At 40.3% G+C, this 12265-nt stretch overlaps 1 protein-coding gene across 1 annotated transcript; it reads right to left on the bottom strand.

Annotated features, from left to right (window-relative positions):
* Window positions 1-2712: 2712 nt before the first annotated feature.
* On the bottom strand, window positions 2713-12259 carry mpdu1b (mannose-P-dolichol utilization defect 1b). The gene is made up of 7 exons (XM_017426981.3): window positions 10917-12259; window positions 7002-7067; window positions 5224-5356; window positions 5041-5126; window positions 4811-4929; window positions 3210-3320; window positions 2713-3081 (listed from the first exon to the last, which is right to left on the bottom strand). The coding sequence occupies exons 1-7, from the start codon at window positions 11041-11043 to the stop codon at window positions 2956-2958; spliced, it is 768 nt and encodes a 255-aa protein (XP_017282470.1). The 5' UTR covers window positions 11044-12259; the 3' UTR covers window positions 2713-2955.
* Window positions 12260-12265: the final 6 nt, after the last annotated feature.

Genomic DNA, 12265 nt, shown 5'->3' on the forward strand with positions numbered 1-12265 from the left:
TGGGGAGGTGGATGGACTTAAAAAAATAGAGGAATATTTTGGTCTTCCACAGACACTGCAACGCTCTGCTATTTCCCAGCAGCCAGAGGTTTGATCCAAAAACAATTTAAAATTAGTGGAGCTGTGCAAACATAAGGACTTTAAAAGGTTAAAATAGAAAAATATATAATTAAGATTTGATATGAATATTTAAGGCTGTAAAAGTTTTAAAAGACTGACTTGTTTACGGTGAAAAGAATACCTTTGAGAAGGTGACAGTTTTAGTTGTTAGCACCTTGACTGAGTTTTTGTGTTAAATCTGACACTAAAGAAAAAAAAAATAATGCATTCAAATCAGTCATTAACCCATCTCAGGGCCTAATATTAGTGTTAATCAAATACTCCTTAAAATGTATTTTATGGAAATTATTTTAGCATTTTTCTATTAAAAACAGTGGAGCTATGTAAACATACTGGTGAAACATCCCCCCAAAATTAATTAATATTTGATATGGATATTCAGGCTAAAGTAGTTTTAAAAGACTGACATTAAAAGTGGTAATAAATATATCAATTTATAATGTTTTTACAGCAGCATTTGGGAAGCTGACTTTTTTGTCATTAGGAATAAATGTGTTGAGATTTTAAAGAACTTCTTAAGGGTTAAAGAGAACAACAAAGGGAAACGCCATCATGGATTGTTGTTTGGAGGAAAACACTGTGAGAAGAACCTTGTTATCTGCATTAAAATAATTTATTACTGTTGAGCTACAACCTCCAGCAATTACACTGAATCCCTGAGGAGAAATCCCTCAGACTTCCTATTTTCTCTCAGACAGTTGAAGAACTGGAGCATTATCGCTCCCTAGTGGTCCTGAGTCGAGTTTGGAGAAACAGAGTTTAATTCTGACGGGAATGATGAGCTAAAGGCTAGTCTGAATGCAGCCGTGGCCATTTTAACAGAACGCCAGTCTCACGGCGCTTCATGCGAACATTACCTCATGAACATTTACACCGCCGCAGATTTCTCATTCCACGGTTCTTTACATGCAACTCTGTGGTTGTTTGGAAGCAAAAATAGCTGCAGCAGCAGCTAACTGTAGCACTTCCTGTCCAGTCTGGGTCACTTCCTGCAGGAACAGCATATTACTCCTGGAATAACGGTGCATGTGAAACCGACAGGGAGGGTATAAAGTGTTTGAGTGAACCACTATAAAATGTTTGAGACTGAAGTTCTGATCCACTGTTGAACTGGGTTCACGACTGTATCGATAAGCTACAGGCTAGTCAGAGAGGACCCACATCCAAAACGGATTGCTGCCATCTTAAACTCCATTGTAAAACTTTTAGAGTGGTTCATGCAGACACTGTTATTTAAACAGTGACACGGCCCTCAGTTACACATTTTAGGCATTCCAGTAAAAATATGATTTTCCTGATTTTGTTTCAGGTTGTATCCAAATGCTGCGGCTTTTAACAACAGATTAAAGGCCTGGTATTGCTTGAAGGAATGTATTTTGCCTGCTGCCTTTCATGCCAGTTTTAGACTAAGGTCGTCTAGTGATGAAAAATGATAGAACTGTAGTCGTTTTAAATAAACCTTGAAAATAAAGTTGTGTGCTAACATTGTAGCGTGATCTCATGTGACGTTGTGAGACCTGGAACAAGATGTTAGTGCCTGGAGTTTGTGTTGAGGACGACTCACAGGTGAGCTGCTGGGTTCTGCTGATCCAAACCCGACCCAGCAGCGCCTGTCAGCAGGCAGCATTGTGGAGTCTTTGTTCAAACATGCAGTTCCCCACACTGACCACTAGGAGGGGCTGTCTGTACACACCGAGGGACAAATCCACGCCTGAAAACACAGGAGTTCATGAGATATTTTGCTAACACGCACATAGACATGGGGAATAATATTATCACCTGCTTTTCAGCGGCAGGTGACAGTCTGTAGCAGTGAGTGGACCGACGAGTGAGAACAGCAGCAAACAGATTGTTTCCTGGAAAATTAAAGCTACACACCGACAGGGGGAGAATGAGGAATAATATTGATTTCTTTACTTTTCGCCCGCCGCTGAAGGCAAAAAGGCGATGAGGATTTTTGCCTGTGTCTGTCTGTTAGCGAAACATCTCATGAATCACCAGACAGAGTTGAAGGAAACTCAAAGTGATTCACTTTTGGAGTCAATCCCACTCAAGATTCCTGCGAATAAGATGTGGTGTTTGAATCAGTATCTCAGGATCTGCAGGATAAAATTGTGTAAAATCTTATAAACTTAAACTAGGTTAAATGGATAAAATCTAATAAATACTGCTCAATTTAGTTTTATTATTGCCTGCTGCTGAAAGGCAAAAGGTGGATGATAATGGAAAAAAAAACTGGCTCTAACTCAGCCAGTTGTACACATATTAAGGTCAAATTTGACGTGATAGTAGCTGAGAGTCATTCACAACACATACACTGAGCGCTAACAGATCACAGGAGATGATGTCAGTTTCAAAGTCTGACATAAACGTCAGTAACTGTCCTTCCTCGCCTTAGTCTGAACTCTGACATGAAAAGCAGCGGGTGATATGCATTCCTTTAAGAAATGTTAGGTCTTTAGTTTTAGGTAATTAAAAAAAGGAACATTATTTTGATGAGAAGAATGTGAAGGTCTGATAATTCAAATAATCCTAAATCTAAGCCATAAAAACTAGCAAGGACGTGTTTATGAAGAAAAATCATCACATGAGATCACACTCAGAACATTTTCATTTAATAATTTTCTTTATCAAAGTCTGAACATGATGAGGAAAAGTGCTTCGACAGGAATGTGAAAACTGTCCCCACATGGGGGACGGGGACAGGGGACTGGACCACAGACAACCAGCTGGTTCTTCCTCCCCCCCATCGTCTCTGGTCTGGCTCTGAAGACCTCTCTGGCAGAAAGTCTTCACCAGATATGTACATTTCCATGCTCTCTGGCTGATGTTGGCTTATTCTTTCTTCTTCTTCTTGCGTTCAGGGCTGCAGTTCCAGTAGAACAGAACCTGCAGCATGATGATGCCATTGCAGGTGGAGGAGATGACGTAGGTGAGGGCCATCAGTGTGTCCCCAGTTTCCTGGAAGACAACAGCAGAACTTTGAAAAACTTACGTTTGTTTAACTGGAGAGTTTTCTGACAGAAGCAGGATGGGTTGGTACGATCCTCAGGGAGGAAGAAAACAGTCGACCGTGACGAAACTCCTACCTGCAGAGAGGTGAAGATGCGAGCGAGGGAACCAGCAAACAACAAGAAGACGGAGATGGCAGAGAGCTGGCCGGTGTGTCCGTTACGGTAGTTCGTGGCTGCCTGGATCAGCTGAGAACACAAACACACCATCAAACTGTTGGTTCCGCTGGGTTTGGACACTTCATGGTAATCTGGCTGAGTCCAAATCAATTGAAAAGATTTTCAAAAACAGAAAAAAAACCTAATGGGCAGAAGGCGAGGACAGGTAAAGGACAGGATCTAAGGGACCTTTTAAGATTATACACATCTCGGTTGGGAACTGAGGAACCATCAATGAGTCTACAGAGCTGGGTCAGACGTCTCCAGAACTGTAGCTCCTGTGGGATGTTTAAGGTCCGAGGAGTCCAGGTCCAAAAATGGAAAACAAACTGGCAATGGGCTTTGAAATGAAGACTCAACCATGATGTTCAGATAAATCTCGGGTTCTGAAGGGAAACATTTGGTCCGGCTGGTAAATCTGACACTTAGGTCCTACCTAAACAGTTTTTTCCTGCATAATCTTTTAGAGGAACGACAGCGTGCTCCTTCGGCAAGATAATACTTCCCACTCCGCTGCAGAAGCGCTTCAACAATCAGTTAGCGGTGTTAACACAGCCTCCATATAAAACAGCTCTCATGTGAGCATCTGTGGGATGTTTCAGACAAACAGGCCAACCCTAACTACAGGATTTATCAAAAAGGAAAGTCTTTAGCCTAGTTTCAAAAAGCAGACAGGGTGTCGGCCTCACGGACAGAAACTGGAAGTTAGTTCCACAAGGGAGGAGCCTGAGAACTGAAAGCTCTGCCTCCTGTTCTACTTTTAGAAACTCCAGGAACCACAAGTAAACCTGCAGTCTGAGAGTGAAAATATGGAACAATAAGATCTTTAATAAAAGATGGATCTTGGTTGTTGACAGCTTTGTATGTTGTATGTAGAAGGGAGCCAATGGAGAGAAGCTAAAACTGGAGAAAGCTGATTTCTCCTCCTAACTCTCATCAGAACTCTAGCAGCAGCATTTTGGATCAATCGAAGAGTTTTTTGGACACCCTGATAATAAAGAATAACAATAGTCCAGCTTAGACGTGATAAATGCATGGACCCGTTTTTCTGCCTCATTCTGAGATGAGATGTTTCTAATTTTAGTGATAATACAGATGGAAGAAAACGGTCCTCGTAACATTTTGTATGTGGGGATTAAAAGACATATCTTGCTCAAAAATAACACCAAGGTTCTTTACATTAGAACTGGAGGCCAAATGCCATCCAGAAGAGGTGGAAGGCTGCAAAGTTTGTTCCAAAGTATCATCAGCTTAACAAGGAAGATTCATCCCATTTATCCCATGCTGTCTAATAACTTCCAGGACTTCAAGTGAACTACTGACTACTTGATGCCTGATACTTCAGAGCACCGGTGAAGTCTGTGCCATGATGGGACAGGGCTGTCCGGGTCATAAAAAAGGGGACATACATGTATTAAAATCTATATTAACATTAAAGTGCTCTGGCTGATTGTTCGAAAGCGCTGCATCATTAGAGCTTGTGAAGGAGGGGCAGAGGGGGGTTGTTTTGGATTGCCTACCCTCCCAATGATGATAGCTGGCATGTTGGAGGCCTGCATGAAGGTGACCACTGCCATGGGAGTGAGCGGAGAGAGGACGAGGGCCAGCAGGCTGAAATATACAACCAGGAAGAGCAGACCTGGAAGAGACGACGCAAACTGAGCGGAAACCAGAACTGGATGGAAGTTTATGATGTGAACTCGAACACCGTTTACACAACTGTAAACTAACACGCATATTGTTGACTAACCTCTGCTGGTTCTTCCTCCATAATGCTGAATGAGGAAGGCAATGGTGACAGTCTGCAGCATGAGGAACAGAGCCTCCCCCCAGGCACTGAGGGAACACATTCTTCAGGTTAGAAACCAATGCTGGTCTGAAGGAGCATGCTGCGATGATAAAGTGTCTAAAACAGAAGTGCACGTGGTCCAACCTGAAGGGGAACTTGTTGGCAATGCTGTACGCCATTGTTCCAGTGATGGCCAACAGTTCCAGGAGAACAGAGTTAAAGCTCAGCCCCTCGGCACTCTTTGCTCCCATCAGCTTTAAGATCTGAGGTAACTTCACTGTGAACAAAGTGAGAACTGTACCTAAAAGGGTGTTTGGACCTTAAGGTGCAAATCAAACGTTCCTTCGGAGGTAAAAACCCAAAACGTACAACGATATACCACTTTTCAGTGTACCGCGTTCATAGCTTTCAAGGCACAGCTGTAGCAACAAGCTAATGTACCTCTTCAGATTCAATCCTGTAACTTTGACTTCTAACTGTGTATTGAATTAGATTTAAATCAGAGTGTGGTCGTCTTCAATGAAATAATATTTGCAGAGGATAGAAAGTTTCTACCCCTTGTTAAAATGGCAAGCTTTTGTGATTTTAAAAAAATTAAATCACGATGAATCGTTTTAGGACTTGACATACATCCTGTACAAGTCAACAGGAAATAATCTGTTGCAGGGGAAATAAAAAAAAAAGTAAAAATGAGAGTGGCTTTTTCCCAGTGGTAGGGTAGGTCATTTTCCAATCAGAGGGTCGGGGCTTCTATCCTCAGCTCCTGCAGCCAGTTGACGTGTTCTGGGAAAGACGCTGGACACCCCCCCTTATATGCTTATTGTATGCTTGTGAGTGTAAATATAAAAACTGTTACGTATAAAGTGTAGAATGTCAAACAGAAAGCACCGTGTGAGTGTGAACTGGTGAATGAGAAACTCTGTGACACACTTTGCAGAACCTGGGGAGGGTAAATGGTGCTTTGTAAGTGGGGACCATTTAAAAAGATGCAAGAAGCTGGTTGCATTAGTGTGCACACCCTTAAACTAATAGTGAATTGAAGCACCTTCTGATTTAATTAAGAAGGAGCCGTACCTTGACTTAATTATATTTGTCCACTCCTCCATCCTAAAGTCCAAATCTGTCAGACTGTGAGGACATCTCTTGTCCACAGCTCTCTTCAGGTCAGCACACAGATGTTCTAACAGATTTAGGTCTACAACTCTGGTTAGGACATCACAAAACTATAATTTTCTTTTACTGAGGCCATTTTTTCTTGGTCTGGATGTCTGCTTGGAGCCATTTTTAGAAATTAAAGTCCTCTGTATCAGCAGCTTTATCTGTCAGACACCTGAAGGCTTTAGACCAAAACAAACAGGTATTTGAATCTGTTCATCACTCCCCTCACCTTAACTAAAACCTCAGCTCCTGCTGAAGGAAAGCAATGCCAAAGCATGACACTGCCACCACCATGTTTCACTGTGGGATTGGTGTTCTTAGGGTGATCTTGTTCCTGAACCAAACAGACCTTTTTGGAATTGTGACTGAAAAATGTTCAGCTTTGCGTTCATCAGACCAAAACACATTTTTCCACCGGAACTGTGGGAAACTTTATCTAATTTTTTGTAATATTTATGCAACCAGCTCCACCCCCACCCCCAACAGATTATTCCCAGTTAAATTGTAGATGATCTACATACAAAAAAGTCCATGTATATGGATTAACCGATAGCAAAACTGCAATTTGTTCAAAAAACAAAGAAGTTATCTCTCAAATCACATTAAAAACTTACCACATTTCCAACTTTATCAGACAAAATAACAGAAATAAAAAGGACATTTCTGACTGGTTCTCTAAAGAAAACAAACCTACTAACAGTGTATTCGGTTGAGTCAGACATGTTTGCGCAGTAAGTTGTACAAAGAAGATAGAAGAAGTTTACCCATGACTGATCCCAGGATGATGCCCATCCCCAGGCCTTTACTCAGCACAATCTTCAGACATGGTACTAGAACAAAACACACAGAGACCAATCAAGAGGACAAATGTTTTTTTTTTTTTNGGGGGGGGGGTGAAGGAAGCCATTTACCAAAAAAAAAAAACAACTCCAAGAAGAGGAGGTGATTTCAGATTCCAGCTTTTTAAAACTTACAATAGAGCGTTAGGCCTGATAGCCAGTCATTTTCACTGTAATTCACACCTTCATATAAGAGACCAAAACATGTCTCTGTGAGCCAGGCAAACCAAAATCCTAATGACCCTCCATTGGGAGGGAAGTGTGATTAATCTGCAGGTAAATTTAGCTGCATAAATGGAGCATCGTATGCAGCTTTAAGCTTGGAACTCCACACTCTCCAGTCCTGAATTGAGAGAGCTCCCCGGAGGGGAAGAGAAATGTCTTCAACTACAGAATAAAATAGAAGTCTAGTTTTAAACATAATAAAACAGTTTTAGATTTGCCATGTCTTGGAGGACTGAGACTCTACAACAGAACATCTGACTGATGTCATGGCTGATATTATAAAATGTATCCACTATTGATATCAGTACTGCACTATATACCGCAAATGTACCATCATCTTAGTATCACTGAGCACAGTATCATGATTGCAAAAGTGTCACACAAACATGTTCTTAATTTAAGCAACAACACTGTGAGCTTCTGCAACTCCCAGAAGGAAATTGGGAACCCCCATAAACATTTTGAGACTTCTTGGACTTTCCCTCGAGTCTGCTGTTCACAAACTCGTCTCAGCCTAGGAAAATAATTTATTTTTAAAAATGGTCCAAATCTGCTAAAGTGTACTCTAGTAGATTAAATATAAATGTGTGAGCAGCTGCCAATGTGAGGGTGTAATTTTCAACAACTGGCTGCTCAAAATGTGGCTGACTGGCCACAAACACTCAGTTCTGAGAGACCGCAACAGAAAACTCATCTGTTCCTGGGCTCCAACAGCAGGGGTCCTACACTTTTCCAACTTTAATATTCTATATCTATAGATAATATAGAACACCACAGAGCTCCAACGAAGGCTGACTTTTACCACTCAACTCAACCTCTCTGTTGTCTAAAGGGACATTTACATAGTTTTTATTTTTTTGTTTACATGGTAGAACATCCTGCTACGATAAGTTCTGGATCACTAGTCCCTCTGCAGATTTTATTTCAAGGTGCCAAAATATTCGGGAGACTCTGAATTACAAGATTATTCCTTCTTTCAGGCCTTGTCTGGAACACTGTCCCCATGCCTGGGTTTCTGTCTTCTCCTGCCCGTCAAAGAAAATGTGTTTTAAAAGGTGCTTTAAAGACAAGGGTCAGCACTGCCCCCTGCTGATGAGAAGAGGAAACTGCTTCTCTCCAAGTGGAACAACTGGGTTTAAATCGACTTCTCTGGTCACACTGACCACTCACTGCACTTTTACACAATCCCAAATCCATTACCCCAGTTCTCACAGGACCAGGACCTCTGTATTACTGATGCAGTGTGTGTGAGCAACAGAACAAGCAGCAGCTCTGACTGAGTCCTGAGAATAATTTCTGAAGATAAATCAAGAAACTACAAGACAGCATTTGCCCAGGTCAGTTCAGGCCGCGTTGGAGAACTTTTTAACTTATTTGAGTCAAACAAATGTTACTTTTGGCAGTCTGTGTGTGTGTGTGTGTCTTAGCAAAATATCTCATGAACCACTGGACAGGTTTTAATTATACTTTCATTAGGCATTCATTGGTGCACATCTACAACTTCTTTACCTTTGGAGTCAATATGGCCACCACAGCTAACAGAATTTGTCAACACACAAAAGGCAGTAGGTGAGAGCTGCATGATCTGCTGGTCCTATAACTTGTGAATGACTCTCAGTCACTACCATATCAAATTTTAACTCAATATCTGAGTTATAGCCCTTTTCATGTTCCTGATGTCAATAAACTGTGGTGGCCATTTTGAAATGTGGTGAAAAGTTAAACAGTGTAGCTGTACAGCCAATCATAGGCGTTGCCAGACCCGTTTTACTGAGGCATGGGCCCCAATAAAAATCTGAGTGTCCCAGTAAAATGCATCGATCACCTTTCTGACACTTGTGTCCATATTCACAAAGTAAAAGGTCATTTCAATAAGAAGATATCCACCATTCTATTATGAAACATTTGAAAAACTAATCTCATCAAACGCTTTTATGGTGAAGGCTTTTGGGATGGAGATATATGGAGAGAAAATAGTTTCAAAATATCTGTGTGTGTGTAAAAATATTTGTGCGTGTGTAAAAGGATTTGTGTGTGTGTAAAAATATTTGTGCATGTGTAAAATTATTTGTGTGTGTGTAAAAATGTATTTGTAACTCGTGTAAGCATCTTTGTGTGCAAGTTTGGATAGTTGTATCCGTGAAACATGATTGTAAGCCTTAAAAATAAAATAAACCTTTTCCTACGCCTCCAAATGTTGAAAAAGTACACACAAGTTGCCAGATACACACACACAAAACTGCAGTTATGTACAGATCCAGTTACGAGTGCACAACTATTTTTGAGACTCATTTCACGCTTCCGGGGAGCTCCGGGGAGATTTGAGCGTAAATGTTGCGTTTAGGTGCTAGTAGAAAGCTGGGTCATCTGAGTTTTCTCTGAACTTTTTTTTTTCCACCCATAATTCAACACGTATTTCCCTCTTTACTTGTCTTGTGGCTAAGACATATTTTTGTGAGAGAAAAATATATATGTCATTACATCCACATCTACTTTTTAATACTGTAAGATTGTTTAGATATGAAACCGCATCTGGGACCTGTACAACTGTTATTACATGGGTAAAAAATTCGACCACTTGGTGGTGGAAGTTTATTCTGCTCTGACTGGGAAAAGCATTCAGTCAAACTGCGAAGAAACAAGAGAATGGCAGATCAGCCCAGTGATTGTGGTCGTGATCTACCATCAGAAGTAAGTGGATGTTAAAACTTGCAGGTTTTACTGACCGTGTTGAAATATGAAAAAAAAAGTACACACACACAAATACTTTTACACACGCACAAATATTTTGAAACTATTTTCTCTCCATAGAGATCCAACATGGACTCAAAAGAGAATGCAAAATAATGAGAAACAGGGTACTTACAGGAGTACATACAGAATACATATGCGGTACTTGGGGGAGGACAGAGGGGCTTAATGTACTTAAAGGTGTATATAAAAGGTAATTAAAGGTTTTTTACGAGAGACACCACGTGGCCTTTTTTGCTGGGAGGAGACAGCTCTAATCACTGCACGGCATGGGAGTTAATAAGTCACTTAACTTAATGAAGCGAAGTATGGCTTTATGCCAACACCTCTGCAGCCAGTCATTACTTCGATTGTTTCACTGAATGGTGTTTTTGATGGTTGTAATGATGTTTTTATGATGTAAAGCACTTTGAATGCCTTGCTGCTGAAATGTGCTATACACATAAAGTTTTACTTACTGAGTTCCATCCAGTAGTTTAAGAGATATTTTGCTAATAGACAGATAAAAGGTTTTAGGCAACGAGATTGCACAATCTAATGCACTCAAAAATGTGTTGCGGATGATGCGCAGCTACTAGCACACCAAATTTTAGCTCAACTGTAAAACCGACTGAGTTTTAGCCATTTCTCTGTTGACTATTTTGAATAGGTTTCGTTTAACATGAGTGTTACTGGAGCGTTCAGCAACCCGGAAGTTCAAGCTTCCTCTTCAGTACATCTGAAGAGAACAAAGGAACACAACGCAACAAGCAGAACAATCATTCTGAATGAAACATTGGGACACAAAACAGCAGTTCTGAAGGGAACGTTGGAAGAACACAGAACATAGAGTCCGCGTTTTGGCGCTAAAAATAAGCTCCTTACCGTCCAGGAAGTTAAAATGGAGAAAAAACTCGTCGTAGCATGATTCCGGCATGAAATATGTCAATAATATCCCTTTGAAGGGGTCCATAAAAGACGATCCTTTCAGGGAATCAACTGTGTCTGCCATTGTCGATGACGTTGCTCTCAGTGTGTTTCAGAAAATACTGTCCCACCAGTTCGAGTGACGTTCCAATGGTTCCGGCAGCAGCAGCAGAGCCGGGGCTAAACAGACAGCGCCACCTTCTGTTCTGAAACGGACTTCACACTGAAAACAAACCATAAGAATCAAAAAACTCACTTTTTCACATTTATTTGTCCTTATCTATTCTATACAGGTAGAAATGCAAGAGTTAGGTTTTTTAAATGTTTTTTTTAACAAAAAAACATCTTTCACCTTCATCCACACTTTGACCAGCGTATCAATAGTTAAATTTCTAGATCCAATTTTGGATTCTGCCGTGTAAAACCCAGAATTTCCTCCTCTGTTTTTTAATAGTCCGAAGGAGATTCGGCCTTTACTAGATGTCTGTACTATAGATACATTACAGTATTAGTGCTATATTTGGTAATAATAATAACTGTCATCAGTGGTTATTATCTCAAACTTGTACAGATTTTAAAAATTTGGCCAAAGGGATGAAGGTAGTGAAATACAGAATGCTTTACATTTTACAAGCCAATAAATCAAAGTATAACTGCAAAAATTATTTACATGGTTACTGACCGTCATTCTGCAGTTGAGTCACAAAATAATTATTAAGAAGAAAACCATCAGAAAGTAGAACAATATAATTCTAATTTTGTTTAAATCTATAGTTTACAGCTTAATACCACCAGCAGACATCAGACTGATCTCAGTTTGGAGAATCAGGAGCATTCCTGACAAAGAACCTTAACAGGTGTTTACACCAAGAACACCCAGAGAATAAAGTTTTTACAGTCTAAAACAGCTCAAACTCAGTAAAGCAATACAAAACCGATTCAGGAAAACTGCATAATCTGGAGTTTTATACCTCACCACTTTAATACCAGGCATTTATTTTCTAAACTCCAGGAAGAAAAAAAAACTTATTTGACAGAACATTTTTCAAGAAACTGATAATAAAAAAAATTATTGGCAACAATTATTCTCTAAATGTCTGTTTCCCTACATTCCGCTGGTGAATCCTACTTTACTAAACTCACAACTACATTACCCACAATGCCACAGTCTTAAAGGGATAACAACATTTTATACAAGTCTGATTAAACTGAGCAACAGCTCAAACAGAAAGCAACAGTTTTAATCTTGTTTTACTTTGCAGACAGACCTTTCCCTCTGGTGTTTTAGGACTACAGTTTAATGATGA

Source organism: Kryptolebias marmoratus, linkage group LG7, assembly GCF_001649575.2.
Source record: "Kryptolebias marmoratus isolate JLee-2015 linkage group LG7, ASM164957v2, whole genome shotgun sequence".
Classification (NCBI taxonomy): domain Eukaryota; kingdom Metazoa; phylum Chordata; class Actinopteri; order Cyprinodontiformes; family Rivulidae; genus Kryptolebias; species Kryptolebias marmoratus.

Coding starts and splice junctions, on each gene's coding strand:
- mpdu1b (XM_017426981.3), bottom strand. CDS start 11,043: ATGGCAGACACAGTTGATTCCCTGAAAGGATCGTCTTTTATGGACCCC. Junction 5,127..5,223: donor GCCAACAAGTTCCCCTTCAG/GTTGGACCACGT, acceptor GTGTTCCCTCAG/TGCCTGGGGGGAGGCTCTGT. Junction 3,321..4,810: donor CAGCTATCATCATTGGGAGG/GTAGGCAATCCA, acceptor TTGTGTTCTCAG/CTGATCCAGGCAGCCACGAA.